The following is an 18330-nucleotide window of genomic DNA, read 5'->3' on the forward strand; positions in this document are numbered from 1 at the left end:
AAATAAAAAAATAAACCCACCTCTTCCTTCAAGGCAGTGCATTCGTGTAATATTAATAGTTGGTGAAAAGCATCAGAACACCTCAGCTGCAGCCATGCTCAGTCCCTTAAGTAGCTGTGTGACCCGGGGCAAGTCACTTAACCTCTCTGGGCTCCCACTATCTCAACTGTAAAGTTAGGTTGTTGGACTTGTCCACTTGGATGGACAACCTGTTCTTAACAGAGAGAGGGAAGAACCTTATGGTGGGGCTGGGAGAGCATTCAGAAGGGACACAGACCAGAATCTGATTCCCGGCAGTCTCTCCCAGGGGTCCTCCTGTGTCCGGGGCCCAAAGGCCAGGACTGGCCTAGAGGACTCCAGACTTAAAGCTCATGTAAGGCTGGGTTTCTCCAAACCCTCTGAACACGAGAAACACAATTACTAACCTCAGGTTTAACTGTGGGCCCTCCATGTGCTCCCAGCCTCCTTTCAGGCTCCCTCCTGGGCATGGCCGCGAGGCTGGGAAGGCCCCAGAATCAGCTCAAATGGCATGGGTACAGCTTCAGCTTCATGTCTGCCTTTTCTTTTAGGATGTATAGTTTCCCCTCTGTTTGCTGGAAGGCACTTTATGTCCAGTGGGGTTAAATTACAGGTAGCCGGACCCCCGGTTGGAGGGCTACCGCCAGTGCCCAGCTAATGATGCGTATCTTTCAGGTAAGCCCTTGGGAGAGGATGGCCCATGTGGGGGACTACACGCAGACGCCCTGGCTCCCCGTCCTGGTGGTAAGTGGTCTGAGCCCCTCACTCTCACAGCGCCCTCATCCTGGTGATGGCTGGACCATTTCTTAGCCTCTTCAGCTGTAAAATGGGAATGCTGGTCATAGTCCCTCCTTCACAGGGTTCTTCTGAGGGTGAAATGAAACCAGGCCTGCAAAGCACGGAACTCGGCCACAGGCTGAAGTTAGATTGATTCCATTGGTAGCTCCCTTCATAGGGTCTCAAGGATATAAACGCTCTTGAGTGCTTGTTTGTGGTGTGATACACACAGCCCAGTGTCTGTGTGATGAGCTCATGCTTAGGGGCCGCACAGCTGAGAAAGACTTGAAAGACTCAGACCCCCACCCCCATCCTCCTGGACATGCCGGCCTTCTGAGGAGCCACTGTATTAGAGGCTCAGTGGGGGACAGGGGCGCCTCCTCCATGACCTTGGCAAGTGCGTTGACGAGGAGAATTCAGAGCAGGCCTTGATGGTGGGACGAGGCTTGGCCAGCAGGGGTGAGGCAGGGTGGTTCTAGTGGGGGCTGGCCGTGCCCAGGTGATCAACCAGGAGCTACTGGAGACTCAGCAGCAGTGAGCACTCACAAGCTGGCACCTTCCCAGACAGAGCCCCCACCACAGAGCACCCCCTTCCTATGTCAACCTTGGGCTCTTGGGGGAGTCACACATGTTTCTAAGGAGATATGGAGGCCACAACACCCCTCTTTGTTGGCAGGTGTCTCTGATGTGCTCGGCCCGAGCGGAATACTCAAACTGCGGCGAGAACGAATACTACAACCAGACTACGGGGCTGTGCCAGGAGTGCCCCACTTGCGGGCCAGGGGAGGAGCCCTACCTGGTAAGGACCCAGCCCTCCTGGGGCCTCGTGCGCTCTCAGGGGAGGCCTCCTGCTTGCGGCATTGGTGCCCTGAGCCTGCATGGCTGTGTGAGAGGTCGCCAGGGTGTATCAAACCAGCCAGTCACACTCCCTGGACATTGAGATTGACGGCGAGAGCTGCCGTGAGCCCAGGAACGGCACTCTCCGGCTGAGCATTCGTAAACAGATTTTTCAGCAGTTCTGCAATGTTTTTAAAGGACCACTTTCCCACTCTACCCTGATTAAACGAGCATCAGGTCATCTGATTGGAAGCAGGATTGAAATGTTCTCCAGTACTAGTACATGTTTTCCTGAGTGCTGCATCTCCCTCCTCCTCTGGGCAAGCTAAGCACTAAGGGAAACCTCCAGGGTTTCAGCGTCTGGTTCTTGTAGCAAGCTGAGGAAAGTTAGATGCCAAGTGCTACCTGCACTGCCTGGGCATTCCAGCAGCTCGCTGAATTCATCTCAGGGAGGCTCAGAAGAGGGGCAGCATCTAGACAGTGGCAAGGAAAGGGACAAACCCGGAGCATGAGCTGGTTCCTGGGGGCTTTGCAGTTAGGACAAGCCAGGAAACCAAGGCCCAGGAAGAGTAGCTTCCGGAGACAGCCGGCACGTCACTGCCCAAGGACCGTGGGCCAAGTCGGTGTGGTTTGGCTGCTGCACCTACCTGTGTCTCCTCTCTTCTTCCCCCGGCCAGTCCTGTGGTTACGGCACCAAAGACGAGGACTATGGCTGCGTCCCCTGCCCGGCGGAGAAATTTTCCAAAGGAGGCTACCAGATATGCAGGCGCCACAAAGACTGTGAGGGCTTCTTCCGGGCCACCGTGCTGACGCCGGGGGACATGGAGAACGACGCCGAGTGTGGCCCTTGTCTTCCTGGGTAAGCACAGGCCCTCCTGGCAAACCCTGGGATGCTTTCTGCAGAAAACCCCAAGGGGCGATGGGCAAGGACCTTGGGAACAGGGGGTCATGGACACTGCAGGCCTCAGTGCAGCCACACACCTGGCCTTGGTCCTGTCCCGCAAGGGGCAGCATCCAGGACGGAGAGTCCTGGCCCCTGCGGTGGACAGGCAGCCCATCAGGCTCTGCCTCTGTGTCTCCTAAGTGGCCACTAACCATCCTAGTATCTTCTGACCACCAAAAGGAAGCAAATTGCTTGAATACTTACAGTAGAGTAACACATGTGAAACACTTTGGGAAAAAGAAAACTAAAAGTTCATACAAAAGCAGTATCTTTAGTATTCTGGGAACACTGTGGGGACGCTATCAATAAAAATATTTGAGTCATATGATACTATAATCCCACCAAAACGATTATGCATCAGAAGTTTTCCAAAAAAAAAAAAAAAAAAACTGAAAATGCAATTAGCCTGAAAGAGAGAAAGAAAATCTTCCTTTTTCCAGGCAGGACACCTCAGCAAGTTCTGCCAGGGACCAGGAAAATACACCGTCAATCCCCAGAAAATCCTGAGCCACGGCTATTGCTGCTTCCTCCCCCTAGTGGCCACAACGCATAATGCTTTGCAAAGGCTACAAATGGAGACTAAAAATAAAAGCAGTGGTGGTGTCCCTGGTACAGCTGGTACAGGTGGGAGAGGGGGCAGCAGTGATGAGGCCGGTGGGGATGGGGGAGATGACCACAGCTCAGTGCATAAGGCACACTCAGAGTGTCTTAGGAGTTGCAGAAGGACTTCTCACCTCATGGCTGGGGAGGTAGTGTCAGCGGGGGTCTTGGGAGATTTGTGGAGGTGATACCTGGATGAGTTAGGCTAAGAAGTAGGACAGAGGCCTGCAAGTGGAGATGCTGATGCCAGAGCTCAGAGGGATGAGCAGCTGGGCAGCGCCTGAGACTCTGATTGGGTCCCTGTGGCCAGAGCAAGAGTTGCACACCTGGAGGTGTGCACAAGCCGGGGAGGAGGGCAGGGACCAGATGGAACCAGGCTCTGGAAACCACCGCTGAAGACTTGAACCTTCAGCTTGAAGCCGATGCAGGTCAGCACACAGACTGCTGAGCCAGGTAGGACACAGCAGGACGTCCTTCTGGAAGCAGCGAGGGACATGGCTGAGCAGGGAAAGCCTAGAGCCCCGGGACCAGGGGTGCTGTGGGCAGGGAGAGGGCTGGAGCAGAGGCGTTGGGGGTAGAGGAGAGGAAGAATCTGAGAGCCCCCTGAAAGAGAGCACTGACCAGGGGTGCAGACGGCACACAGAAGGGGAAAGAGATTCAGAAGAGGACACTCAGGTGTCTCCGTGACTGGCCATGTGGAAATAGTGCCACTTGATCAGCTGCAGAAGACAGGAGCAAGAGGGTGCTTGGTGGGGAGGTGGAGGGAGGATAGAGGCTGTGTGTGTGGAATTTGAGGGGACTGTGGGACATCCAGACCTAGATAGCTAACCCAGAGACGGCCTGAAGCTCCAGGCGGAGATTCAGAGCTGGGAAGTCAGCTACGCACTCAGGGTGCTGGGAGCAGCTGTGGTAGAAGAGTTCCCCAGGAGGCAAATTCCCACTGCAGGGAGAGGGCGGGTGCACCACGCAACCTCGCTGATCTGTGCTGCTGACTCTGGCCTGGCTACGGTTCAGATCCGAGAAGGTGTCCATCAGTACTCGAAGGCCAGGGCTGACTCTGTGGCCTGAAGACAACGTGCTTGGTTCTGATACATTTACCAGAAAGTGTGTAATGTCTAAACAAGTTGGACACTGGAAGGGTGATGAGCTCCCTGCCTCTGGAAGGATTCAGGTGAATGTGGACGGCCATCTGCAGAATTCGTGGGCAGGCTGCTCTCTGGGCTTTTAACATTCTTTCCAGTGCTGGAATCTTGATGCCTCCTGCCCTGCTCCGTGGGACAGTGACCTGCTCAGTCCACACCAGCACCCAGGACATAGCAAGGCCCAGCCCACTTGCTAGGCAGGCAAGGGACCCAGTGCAGAGATACCCTCAGCGCGCACCTCAGAGTGCCTTCGCTCTGCTCCACAGGGGTGCAGACGATGGGAACAGTTTCCAGGCTGGCTCCGCAATGTGCTGTGTCTGCTCAAATCATCGCTGCCAGTCCCAACGCCACCAAAATTGAAAGCCCCCGCCTTGCCTCCGAATCCCAGCTCCTCTTAGGGGCTCATGCCGCCCCCTCTACTGCAGACAAGGCTTCCCCACGGTAGGACCCTGGAGGCCCCACTTCCTCTTGTGAGGCTGTCATGCTGTGTCACAGAGGAGGATCACAGGAGTCTTGGCAGACCGGTGTGACTAGCTCCATGAAAGGCTGCGTTCATTCCTGAATCCGAGTGGCTGTCAGGCTACGGATGCGAATTGCCTCGTCCCAGTGTGTCCTGGGCCCCGGCCGCTGCCTGTGGTTTGGTTTGGCAGGTACTCCTCCTGATGCTCCACCCTCCCGGCTGTGTGGCCAGGACACTGGCTGAACAATGAGCAGCACCCGAGGCTTTCCTGTGGGGAGAGGTTGTGTGGGAGGACCTGGGAACCGAAACAGGAGGAAAGCAGGAGAGAGAGGTTACGTTTCCCCACCTCTCCAGGGCGCCTTCTCACCCCGGAGGATTCGCCAGCCGTGGTTCTGGATGGCAGGGGCAGGGAGCAGGACACAGCAGCTCTGCACTCGTTCTGCACACCAACATGGCTGGAGGAAAATGAACATCTGAGAACCTGCGGCGTCCCTTACAGGCATGAGAGTTCTGAAGAAAGGAACTCTCTGGGAAAATCTATATCTACTGACTGAGAGAAAGTCCGTCCCTAAACAACAGATCGTAGGGGACCCATTTAAACTGACTCTTGTCCTGGGCTGTACACCTTAATCAACCGATATAGAACAGAGGTTGGGGGACCTAGGAAGAAAGCCAAATATGAATCAAAATGTAGGAAATTAGACCTTTCCAGAAAGACGAAGGGAGCAGACACTCTGTAGCTGGGCCAGAGATCCCTAAATGAACACCTGATTTCGGGTTGGTGACAAGCTCAGGCAGAAAAAGACAGGTACGTGTTCTTCATTGCTGTGCAGCCCAGGATGAGAGACCCAGGTGTAAGCCACACCGTGCGGAGTTTAGGCTAGTCCCACAGAGAGAACCTAACATTTAGAAATGTTGTGTGCAGTAGTACGTGCTAGAAAACAGTGGCTTCTCCTTGTCAGGAGGCACTGAACACTCACGGGGTGAGGAAGCACAGTTTCATAACAGCCTCTTGGAGCCAATGTGTTTTTAAAAGTTTATCACCGGCCAGGCACGGCAGCTCAAGCCTGTAATCCCAATGCTTTGGGAGGCCAAGGCAGGTGGATCGCTTGAGGTCAGGAGTTCGAGACCAGCCTGGCCAACTGGTGAAACCCCGTCTCTACTAAAAATGCAAAAATTAGCCAGGCGTCATGGTGCATGCCTGTGATCCCAGCTACTTGGGAGGCTGAGGCAGGAGAATTGTTTGCACCTGGGAGGTGGAAGTTGCAGTGAGCCAAGATTGCTCCTCTGCACTCCAGCCTGGGCAATAGAGGGAGACTCTGTCTCAGGGAAAAAAAAAAAAAAAAGTTTATTACCTTTCAATATTCCTTAACTGAGTGACTTGATAGGTTGCATAGCTGTACCCATGCACATGACCCCCACGGATGAGGGTGGCCAGCCTGTGACAGAAGGTGCCTGGGTACCCAGGACAAGCCAAAGACGCAGCTGTGGGACAGAGCCACCGCCCTCCCCATGCTCAGAATGTAGTGGCCCCAGTGGGCACCCATCCTACGGCCGGGAGTTCTGCACCCACCGTGTGGCCGTGGAGCATCACCCATGACAGAGAGCAAGCCCGGCACCTGCGGTGTGAACTAGGATGGGCAGACAGGCCTTCTGGGGCCTCTGTCCACCTCAGCATCGAAGTTCCACAGAGAAAAACTTGGCGTCATTCATTCATTCAGCCAGTGTTTACAGAGAACCATTCTTCCTCAGTACCTAGCACAAGGTCCAAGGAAATACAGATGTGAAGAAGGCTTGCCCTGGAGGGCCTCCGAGTCCAGGAGCGGGACCAATCCCCCTAGGTGGGAGAGAGAATGCCTGGAGGCAGAGTGAGAAAAGGTGGAGGAGGCGAGGGACGAGGAGGTGACGCACGGAGGAGGTGAGATGGGGAGTAGGAGGCCGCCTAGGAGCCCGAGATGTTTCTCAGAAGTGTCAGCTTGGGCTGGGGACATTAGAAAGCTGCAGGTGGACCTGGTCTGGCCCACATGCCCGTGAGCTCACAAGGCCAGGTGGCAGACACGTGCCTTGGCCTGCCTCATAGAAAGAGGTGGCTTCTGGAGGGCAGAAGGTAGATTTGCGAGAGGCTTAGCTGTAAAACTGGCTGTCGTGGCTTCTCTGGGAGGTGTTTTGAGATTGGTTAATTAATGTTTACAAGATACACAGGGATCTGAGGATAAAGGGCTTTGAGGGAGAGCAGGCAATTATGGTCCTAACATTACTGGTAACAGTCCAGGCTCAGGAAGGCGGGAGCCCACAGACCCCCGCACCAGGTTGCTGCTTAGCACTATCATCAGCAGGGGCCTCTGTGGGGCCTGGCTAATAAAAAAGAGATTAGAAAACAGCCATGGAAATATTCCTTCTCATCCCAGCTCTTGAATCGCAATAGGGAAAGCATTGGCGCCACTCATGTTATTTAATCAACTTCTCACCTTGTGACAAATGGCTCCACGCTCTCCGCTGAGCATCTGTTTATGGAAAATGGGCCCAGCCTAGGGTAGGAGCCACAGCCTGCAGAGGGAAGGCGCCCGAGCTGGGAGCCCCAAGGAGAGGGTGGTGCCAGCAGAGGCTGTGCCTGGGAGTGGGGCAGCTGCAGGGAGCACAGGCACAGGGCAGACCCCTGAGAGCAGGACCTGAGCCGTCATATAGCCACGGGGCTGGCGCTGTGACATCGGGGAGCTGAAAGACAAAATGGAGCATCACTGGGAGCTGAAGGACTTCAAACGGAGCTACTGTGAATGATTTATCGCTTGCGCTGTATGTGCAACCCCAGCGTAAAGGCTTTGCTCTTCCAAGGGTGTCTTCCGTAAAGTGCTTCCTGAGGAGGAGGCACTTGCAACTTGGTTGTGTTGTCGGCTGTCATGAGGGCCACCTGCATTGACCTCTCTGGACAGCACAACCGTCTGTCTCCTGCAGCTGCACTCTGGTGGCAATCAGCAGCAGTGCAGATGGCCTGGGAGTTCCACGTGTCCCAGAGGCACACTGACGCCCGTAATCCCAGCAGGCTGCAGGCTCTGGGGAGGGCGCCCACCAAGGGCGTGTTCCTCCTCCAGGAGGGTCTGGCCTTGGTTGGTGTGACCCCTGGGGGGCTAAGCAGGGCCTACATGTGGGGGCACAGGGATATTTCTGGTGGATGATGGTGATGGCACACACACTAAACACAGCCACCAGAGAGAGGAACCAGAAAGGGGCTGAGATTAAAAGAAAAGCCCACACTGGCGGCTCAATACTGTTAAAAGAATGCTCCATTTTAATACAGGCTGAAACCCCAAGGAAACTGAGTGGACAGAGCGGGCGGCTGACTGGACGTGGCCTCATGCCCAACTTGGATTGTGGGCCTGCAGACCGGCCGCCGTGCTCTCTGTGCCAGTCCCTGCCTGTGTGCTGTCCAGCTCACCTGTCTCTGTTTTGTCTTATCTCTCCCCCATAGCTACTACATGCTGGAGAACAGACCCAGGAACATCTACGGCATGGTCTGCTACTCCTGCCTCCTGGCGCCCCCCAACACCAAGGAATGTGAGTGTCTTTGTCCTTCCACCAGCACGGTATTTGTTCAGCATGGGTCTCTTTCACTAGAGAGGGTGTAGGAAGCAGCCGGTCCTGGCACCTGGACAAGGTGAATCACAGTAACAGCATTAGTGAAAGTGTGCCTGTGGCCTGTCTAGACAGGTCTGTGAAGGCAGGGAGGTCTGCCACAGCTGAGCCTTGAGTCAGAGGCTGAGGTGCTAGTGCAGGTTGGCCACCAGCTACCTGACAAGTCACTTAACCTCCGTGAGCCTCGGTTTTCTCATCTGTAATGTGGGGGTGCTAACATCTGACCTACCAATCTCACATGGTTATTGTAAAAACCAAGGAGATCACAGAGGCGAAGTACTACTATTTTGCAAAGTACTACGAAGCGCTAGGTGAGAGTGAGGCCAAGGAAAATATAAATGTGATCACAATTAATGAAACCGATTCCACAAAGCACACGTTAACAGTCTCAGGAGTTTATAATCCTGCCTTGGGGTGTTTCTGTCCTGTTCTTTCAGTCTGGCTTTCATGGGCATCTGTTTATGAGGAAGGGCCAGGTACCTCTGCCTCAGAGGAATGTGCTGGGTGGACTCTTGGATGTGTGGTCTGGGAGAGACGAAGGCAGGTAGGACAGGCAGCTGGGAGGAAGCTGGGTGTCTGGTCCCGGGCTGCAGGAGCACTTGCCACCCTCCGGCTCCTTCAAGGCTGGAGGAGCAGCTGACCCTGGGACCCTGCCTCTCTTTGCTCTCCGTAAGGCCCCACTACCCCCGTGTCTCGTAATAATGTTGTCCAGGAGAAGAAAGAGGGCCTGCATCTTACCACGCTGGAAGGAAGGGAGGAGCAGGAATGGGGTGCAGCATGTCCTCCCTCCTTCTGGTCAAGTCAGGAGGAGGGTTCTGTGCTGTGGGCTGTGCTGCAGGGAGAGCCATTCTGTCCCTTCCAAATCACTGAAGTGCATGAGCCCTGCACCAATGGGTTTGCTCATCTTCAAAGCCATTTTCCTGGCCAGCCGTATGCTAATTAATTCACAAATTAGAGGAGGCCGCAGCTCGGTTGCCAGCCTGACCCATGGTGGAGCCAGCTGCCATGGTCCACGTGTCCTCTGTGGGGATCTAGGCTGACTCAAGGCCAGATCATTGTGGGATGAAGAACCAGTCCGGAAAGATGTCAGACACTCCCTACCTATTCGGAAAAGCATCTTTGCCTGTGGAACCTGGGAGAAGAGCAGCCCTCCTCAGGGGCCCTTCTGTTCGAGAGTTCTCACACGGCGCAGCCTTCAGTGTCCAATGTGGCAGCCAGAATAGACTCGAGTCGCGGCAGGGGCGCCTCTCTAAGTCCAGCAGTGAGGTCTGTCACATGTGGAAAGCAAGCACAGTCCCCTGAGTCCTGAAGATTTTAAAGACGAGCGCACCCCACTCCCACCTCCTGCCCTTGCCTGCTTAACAGAAAGCCGGCTCCCAGGAAGGCCTTGGGGTAGGGCCTTAGAATCCAGCCCTGAGGGAGTTCAGCAGAGGAATAAACAGTCCTGCTGTGTTCTCGTTAGAGGCCCCTTGGGCAAGGCCCCAGGCCTCAGCTTGCCCATCTGGGAAATGGGGAGATGCGGCCAGCTAGGCCTTGGGGTGGATGGAGCCCTGCCTGGGGCGGGGCCTCAGTGTGAATGCCAAACAGAGTGATGCTCTCCACCTCTGGGCCTGCACTGGTCTCAATCCAGGGATCTTTTTACCCCGGGCACCTGCCCAGCAGTCAGCAAAACGTCAGAGCTAGAAAGCCCCGTGGAGTCACTGAGACCCACACACAGGACCGTCGTCAGCAGCCTCATCCTGGACAGCCAGGGATTCAGGAAACATTTCATCAGGAGTCCGAAACTGCCAACTGGCTGCCCAGGTCCAGCAGGCCCTGTCTTCCTCAAACCCACGGTTGTGGTCAAGAGCACCTCCTCCTCCCCTCTGTTTTCTTGATTTACCTGGGCCCTCGCCAAACGAAATTCACATCCTTGGTACTCTGCAGCAACAAATGGTGGATTATGCAAACCACAGTCAGACTTGCCAAGAGCCCCTGACTGAGGATGACACACACCTTAGGAGAGCTGCAGCAGACAATGGGTCGCAGCTGCAGGGGAGGCACCAGCCAGGAGTGGGCCCAGGTCAGTGCCAGGGTCTCCCCAGCCTAGGAGTGCCCACAGCGCTCCCCCACACCTCCTGGGCTCGAACCCCACGCTGAGGCACCTGTGCAGTGCAATCACCTCCTATCCTAAAAGAGATGGCGGCTTCTCTGCATCTCTGTGAAGCAGAGGGTTTCAGGGGGGTGATTCTCAGGGGAGCACCATGGGGGTTTCTTACGACTCCAATTGCTGACCACCCCCCCCGCCGATTCATCAGGTCTGGATGAACCAGAGAATGTACATTTTTAGCAAGTTTGGGAACCACTAGGGTAGGTTATGAGCCTGCTCTGGAGCTTCACTGCCTGAGTTAAACGAATTATCTCACCTCCCGGAGCCTCCATGTCCCCTCCTGCCCAGGGCAGCTCCCAGTGGTGCCAACTGCCCAGGCTGCTGTGTGGCTCAGGGGCAATTTTGCCCACCGTATCCACCCAGAAGCACATTGTGAGTGCCCCAGGATGTTAATTAATGTGATGCAGCCCTCAAATAATCCTGAGGAGAAATGAAAAAGCAACGTATATTTTCCTTTAAAATGGAATAAAATCATTCCAGTTTCTGGGGTTGCCAAGTAACAAGAGGGAAATCAAAGAGAACAGACGTCAGATTGTAGATCAGTCCTGGCTGTGGGTTGGTTGTCACCTTGGATTAAAACATACTCACCCCCAGCTCTGAGCCTGTACTCAGTGACTGCAATACTGTGGAGCCCTGTAGCCCGGTGAAAAGAGATGAAAAGGCCTTCGGTTATTTTTCAGTTAAATTAAAGAGCAAGACGTACTTGGGGCGACCAGAGCTTTCTGGTTTTCTGTTTTCCCTGCACCATCCTGCATAAATGGATCTGTGTTGTAATGACAGTGTGGGCAGCGAGGTCAACACGTTGCCCTGGCGTAATAGGGAGGAAGATAGGGTCCAGCATCAGGCTTGGGTTTCATTACAAGTGATCACCCCTGGGAAAGTTTCTCATCTGCAGACTGGGGACATGATTGTCGGGAGGAGAGGTGTGATGGCGTGGGCGATGCATGTGGAGTGCCCACTCCAGGGCCAGGCACTGGGCACTGACCAGAGATGAAGTATCCCAGCCCAGCAGGCGGCATGGCTCCACCACCCATGAGCTGGCCTGCATTTTCCTCACCGACCAGGGGTGCGGACGGCACACAGCAGGGGAAAGAGATTCAGAAGAGGACACTCAGGTGTCTCCGTGACTGGCCATGTGGACATGGTGCCACTTGCTCAGCTGCAGAAGGCAGGGGCAAGAGGGTGCTTAGTGGGGAGGTGGAGGGAAGATAGAGACTCTGTGTGTGGAATTTGAGGCGACTGTGGGAAATCCAGACCGAGATAGCTAACCCAGAGATGGCCTGAAGCTCCAGGCGGAGATCCAGGGCTGGGAAGTCAGCTACGCACTCAGGGTGCTGGGAACACTGGGCAGAAGGCCTCCCCATGAGGCAGCTTCCTAGTGCGGAGAGAGGGCGGGTGCACCACGGAGCCTCGTCGACCTACACTGCCGGTTCTAGCCTGGCTACAGTTCAGACCCGAGAGGGCGCCCCAGGGCCTGGGACACTGGGCAGCAGAAATCCCTCCCTAGAAAGAATGGTCAGGGTCGGGTGCGGTGGCTCACCCCTGAAATCCCAGCACCTTGGGAGGCCTAGGCGGGTGGATCACCTGAGGTCAGGGGTTCAAGATCAGCCTGACCAACATGGAGAAACCCCATCTCTACTAAAAATACAAAATTAACTGGGCATGATGGCGCATGCCTGTCATCCCAGCTACTCAGGAGGCTGAGGAGGAGAATCGCTTGAACCTGGGAGGTGGAGGTTGCGGTGAACTGAGATTGCGCCATTGCACTCCAGCCTGGGCGACAAGAGCGAAACTCTGTCTCTAAATAAGTAAATAAATAAATAGCGGTCAGAGGGTTAAGATTGCAATAGCCTGGCAGCTGTTTTCTTATCATCGGTGATGCAGGCCCCCGAGGCAAAGCCCGAGCAGGCTGGCCTTTTGGAGAAATCTCAGCTACTCTGTGTACTCCATGGTTTCCATCTCTCGTGCCTGGGTGCCCTACTGTGATGCGAAACAGCAAGCACCACCCCTCAGGTGTGACGCGGGCTTCCCAGCCTCCCAGACACCAGCGTTCAGCTGCTCCGGGCGCAGAGCCTCTCAGACCTGACTGCACACACATCTCCAGGGACCCGCTGAGCAATGGATTCTGACACAGCGGGTCCCGGTGGGCCCGAGACTCAGCATTTCTAGCAAGTTCCCAGGGAATCCCACTTTGAACAGCTCGGGAGTCTCTGCTGAGTCTGCCCACAGTTCAGAATCTGCCACTAGGGGGTACACAGCCAGTGCCACAGTCTGGGACCCCTTGACAGCTGTAAGAATCAATAAACAGATCATTCCTAAAAGTGCAATCTTTTACCCTCTGCAGAGAACCCCAGCCAGCCTCTAATGCATACTGGTGAGATTCTAAATTGTGTGGATTAACAGACCTCAAAGGCCCCCATATGAGCTATTGTGGCTGTGAATGGAGGCGTAGCTCCCTCCGGCCATGTGCTTCTGGCTGGCTGAGGCTTCCTGGGGAAGGGGAACACAGTGCCTGGCAGGACCCTTCCCGGAGTCACCGCTGCCTCGAACTCCACGGCGAGCTAGGCAGAACCAGTCCCTGCTCATTTTCACTTTGTTTGTTTGTTTATTTATTTATTTATTTATTTATTTATTTGAGACGGATTCTTGCTCTGTCACCCAGGCTGGAGTGCAGTGGTGTTATCTCGGCTCACTGCAACCTCCGCCTCCCGGGTACAAGCAATTCTCCTGCCTCAGCCTCCTGAGTAGCTAGGACTACAGGTGTGTGCCACCACCCCCAGCTAATTATTTTTTCGTATTTGTAGTAGAGATGGGGTTTCACCATGTTGGCCAGAATGGTCTCGATCTCCTGACCTCGTGATCCGCCCGCCTCAGCCTCCCAAAGTGCTGGGATTACAGACGTGAGCCACCTGGCCTGGCCTCATTTTCACTTTAATATAGGCCTTATATGGACATTTTTGCCTGTTTTCTGGGACTGCAGTTCATACCAGCTTTTATCAAACACCCCAGCTTTGCTTATTCAAAACTCGGGTGCACATGGAAGTGTACGAGGGGAGATGGACCCGCAGTTGGCCACCCAACAGAAACCCACCTGGAGCACCTTCCACTTAACAGGCATCCCAAGAGGCAGATGAACCGAAACACACAGCACACAGTGGAACGGGGGGAAAGCTCCAGACACTGTATATTTGGTTAGTGAAGAGTTAATCCTCAGTAGACAGGCGTAGACCCCGGCCCAGGAGAACCTGCATGCAGGTGCAGGGGGTGCCAGTGCCTGTCCTGGGGGCTGCACCAGGGCTGCATCTCCAGCCCAGGCCCCTGGGCCTGCTCGCGCCCCACCCTGCCCAGCCCCACCCACCACCCTGCAAGGCTCCAGGGTTTGTCTGTGGACCCGCAGCTGGTGACAGCAGAAGGAGTGGAAGAGGATTAGCCCAGGCCGCTCTCTTTTCCTTTTAATATGCTGGGTTTTGCCCAAACCTCTTTTAGACATCACGTGCATTCAACAGGATGCTGGTATGCTAATAATATCGAAATGCATACTTGTGTGATTCTGGGATGGATTTTTTTCAAGCGTTTAGGGGTAATGCAGAGTAGGTGCTTGTTTCCCATGGCGATTTTTCTGACTCTCCTGAAAAATAGCAGAACAACCCGGGCTTATTACCCAACCCCTGCTTCAAGCTCTGCAGGTGCCTTCATTAGCTGTCCTCAAGCCACACCCAGTGCTCCCCAAGGTTGGCACTTTGGGACCGGATCTGCCCACCTGTTCTTGTAGGTTGTATGTGTAGTGACAGTGGCAGCAAGCAGAGGTGAGAGACGTGTGCGGGGGCAGCCAGGGATGGCAAGGCCCACCACCTCCCGTTTGACACCCCCTCTGGTCTTAGCACACTTTCTGTCTTGCCCAAGGGCAGAGGCACTGAATTGTGGATAAAACAGACCAAGTAAGCTAGATGTTGGTTCTTTCCGTTGACACATAATAATTGCACATATGTATGGGGTACCGAGTGAAATTTCCATACATGTATACAAAGTGTCATGATCCGGTCAGGGCAATTATGATATGCATGACCTCAAACATGTATCACTTCTCTGTGTAGCGAACATTCCAAATCCTCTCTTGTAGCTGTGAGAAATATACAGTGCATCATTGTCAACTGTAGTCTGGGTGCTAGAGCTCAGAACAACTGCTCCTGCCGGGCTGGACTTTTGTATTTGTTAACCAGCCTCTCCTTCCCCACCTCTATGCTGCTGCACTTCTGTGAGATCCACTCCTTTGGCTTCCACACGAGCCATGCGTTGCTTTTATAAAACAGCTGCTCTGGGGACAGATCCTTTTCCTTTTTTGCCACAAGCACACTGCCTCGAGGTCTGTCGGCCACGGGGCTGCCACTCTGGAAATTCTAGCGCACCCTTGCCTGTATTTGTGATTTGAGGGTCTTCGCCCCTCTCCCTTCTGCTGAAAGGGCAGCTCCATTCCTTGTTGCCGAGCTCTGAGCACAGGGAAGAGGCCCAATGTCAGGAAGTGAGCTGCTGCCCTTTGGTGGCCTGGGTGGCCTGTAGGCAAGTCTGAAATCCCCATGTCCTCCTGCTCCTTGGGCAACGATCTAGCGACTGGGATTCTCCTGACCGGTCTCGTGGGAAGCGTCTCCCTGCAGATGCTCTAGTGGCCCTGGGAACTTCGGAACCTGAGGAGGCTTCTGGGGTCTGGCTGATTGGATGCTGGCTTTCAGCTCCAGTCCTGACATGAGAGAGTGAGCTCTGGAGAAATGTCAGGGTCCACCATCCCGCCCACCTTGCCGCCACCTCTTCGGCTGCGCACACATGCTCAGAGCAAGCGTTTCTCTCAGCAACTCAGGGATCCCTGCACACCAGGGAGCACCCAGCCTACACCTGCAGCCCGGCACAGTCAGGGACTGTTTGGTTGGTGCCAGCTGGGGGTGTTTGGGGAGGGAAATGGCTGGTGATCAGGATAGAGGCACAGCCGGCCAGCCGAGGGCAGGTGGGTGCCTGTGGGTGCAGGAAGATGTCATGTCTGCAGGCATTGTTTGGGGACGTCATTGCGTAACCAGCCCTGCAAGGCTGCAGAGGCATTCCACAAGTGTCTGTGTGCTCACTAGGCTGCGTTTATCGCCCCACTCTAGACCACAGGCCTGGGCATATTTGTGTCCCTATCCCCAACCCTGTCACCTGAAGCAGCCTGCAAGCCCCGGCAGGAAGGGACAAGAAGAGACGAAGATGACAAACATTCACAGACAGCCCACGGCTGTTCTTTTGCTCTGACAGTGTATCCCTTGAGCGCCTTACTGAACAGACAGATCAGCTTCTTTTCAATGTCTTGTTTGCCCTTATAAAGGAAATTAGGTCATGCTGGAAACTGTGCTATGATGCCCCTGTGCTTACTCACCTGATAAAGTTGGGGAGGCTACCTCCCAGCAAACAGAAATGGGCACACAGTCTGAAGCCCCCTTATCACGCTGGAGACTTCCAGAGCAACTTCAGTAAGGTCTGTGAGGGGGATGCTCTGTTGTTTGACGTGGGCTTGTGGTTTCCAGCCAGGGGCACGCACCTCTCCACCAGCTGTTTGTTTATTTATCTATCTATTTATTTATTTATTTATTTTGAGATGGAGTTTCCCTCTTGTTGCCCAGCCTGGAGTGCAATGGTGCGGTCTCGACTCACTGCAACCTCTGCCTCCCGGGTTCCAGCGATTCTCTTGCCTCAGCCTCCCCAGTAGATGGGATTACAGGCGCCTGCCCCCAGGCCTGGCTAATTTTTGTATTTTTAGTAGAGATGGGGTTTCACCATGTTGGCCGGGCTGGTCTCAAACTCCTCTTAGGTGATCCTCCCACCTCGGCCTTCCAAAGTGCTGGGATTACAGGCGTGAGCCACCGCGCCTGGCCAGCTCTTTCCCGAACAAGAACACTGGTTCCGAGGCCAAGTAAGAGGCTAAATTAAGAAAGCAAAGATTTGTCATAAGTTTGAGGCCCAGGAGGAAAAAATCTTCCATTCATCATCCAGAAACACAAGGAAACATCACTTGTCCCTCAGTGGGCAGGTGACGTTTCTTACATACCCTGTGACAGTCCCAGGCACTCTTAGCTGCCCTGGGACTCCCAAGCCCAATGTTTCCTTGGCCAAGCTGCCAATTTGCTTTACCAGGTGTGAGGACAGAGAAGCATACAGCCCGTTCTCCTGTGGCCCCACTCCATTTAGGGGAGACACGAGTGGATAGCTCAGCTGGTCACTAGCTCCTGGGCTGCCCCCACTCACAGAACAAGAGTGTGCATTTCTCCTGAGAACTTCCTACTAAAGAAAACAGCCAGCCCAGGTGTGGATTACAGGCTCCCACCTGTAATCCTAGCACTTTGGGAGGCTGAGGCAGGTGGATCACTTGAGGTTAGGAGTTCAAGACCAGCCTGACCAACATGTATTTTTCTCTACTAAAAATACAAAAATTAGTCAGGTGTGGTGGCATACACCTGTACTCCCAGCCTCTCAGGAGGCTGAGGTGGGAGGATCACTTGAGCCCAGGAGGCAGAGGCTGCAGTGAGCCAAGATCATGCCACGGCACTCCCGACTGGGTGACAGAGTGAGATCCTCCTTGTCTCAAACAAAACAAAACAAAACAAAAAAACAGCCCAACTAGGAAGCTTGCTTCTCCTGGAAGCCTCGCTGCATGGGCTGACCAGGCGCAGTGCTGAGCCATTCCTCTGGGCTGGGCCAGGCTGGGGAGGTACCTTGATTTGGGGATAGCAGCTGGCCTTGTCCTTGACTCAGGGGCTGCTTTTCTTTAGACCAAATGCACTTCACAGATTTCTCCAGAACTGGTAGAGACAAAAGCGAGAGAGTGGGAGATACATTTGAAACATGTTGGCTTTTATTATTTGCAAAACTGAAGTCTGGCCTAAAAGAAGATTGGTCTTCTTTTAGGAGGTCTGGAACAGGACGTGATCTGTTCTGTGGTGGAATGCTTTTGTTTTGGCTGAATGGCTGTTTCTTAGTGATTTGACTGAGAGCAAAATCAGCTTCCATTTTATCCCCGCTAAGTGACACTTTTTCCGTAGAAGGGGAATTTTAGGAAGCATAGCTGTAAGGGAAGGCAGAGCACACCTTGCTCGGAAACTGGTCACAGCTATGTAAAACATGTCTGAGGAAAAATCCTAGGGAGAAATACAGCAAAAGTGAACTTAGCCAAGGTGGCCATGGGTAGTTCTTTTCCTCCTTTCTCGTGTTCTTATTTTTCCAGATTTTTATTTTATTTTATTTTATTTTTATTTTTATTTTTTTGAGACAGAGTTTCACTCTTGTTGCCCAGGCTGGAGTGCAGTAGTGTGATCTCAGCTCACTGCAACCTCTGCCTCCCAGGTTCAAGTGATTTTCCTACCTCAGCTTCCTAAATAACTGGGATTACAGGCATTTGCCACCATACCCAGCTAATTTTTTGTATTTAGTAAAGATGCGGTTTCACCATGTTGGCCAGGCTAGTCTCAAACCCCTGACCTCAAGTGATCCACCCACCTTGGCCTCCCAAAGTGCTGGGATTACAGGCATGAGCCACTATGCCCGGCCCCTTTTCTACTTTTTTTTTTTTTTTTAAGACAGAGTCTCGCTGTGTCACCCAGGCTGGAGTGCAATGACGCAATCTCCACTCACTGCAAGCTCCGTCTCCCGGATTCATGCCATTCTCCTGCCTCAGCCTCCCCAGTAGCTGGGACTACAGGCGCCCGCCACCACACCTGGCTAATTTTTTGTATTTTTAGTAGAGACGGGGTTTCAC

The 18330-nt window shown here is 54.0% G+C and overlaps 1 protein-coding gene across 1 annotated transcript in view; it reads left to right on the plus strand.

Moving 5' to 3' along the window:
- Window positions 1–18330, plus strand: part of EDAR (ectodysplasin A receptor) — a 103976-nt gene that overhangs the window by 57596 nt on the left and 28050 nt on the right. The window contains exons 2-5 of the mRNA XM_011980556.1: window positions 694–762; window positions 1472–1594; window positions 2310–2491; window positions 8244–8329. Coding sequence (XP_011835946.1) covers window positions 712–762; window positions 1472–1594; window positions 2310–2491; window positions 8244–8329 — 442 coding nt within the window. The 5' untranslated portion in view covers window positions 694–711. The remainder of the gene's footprint in view (window positions 1–693; window positions 763–1471; window positions 1595–2309; window positions 2492–8243; window positions 8330–18330) is intronic.

The sequence above is a fragment of the Mandrillus leucophaeus genome, unplaced genomic scaffold (assembly GCF_000951045.1).
Source record: "Mandrillus leucophaeus isolate KB7577 unplaced genomic scaffold, Mleu.le_1.0 Scaffold214, whole genome shotgun sequence".
In the NCBI taxonomy this organism is placed as follows: Eukaryota; Metazoa; Chordata; class Mammalia; order Primates; family Cercopithecidae; genus Mandrillus; species Mandrillus leucophaeus.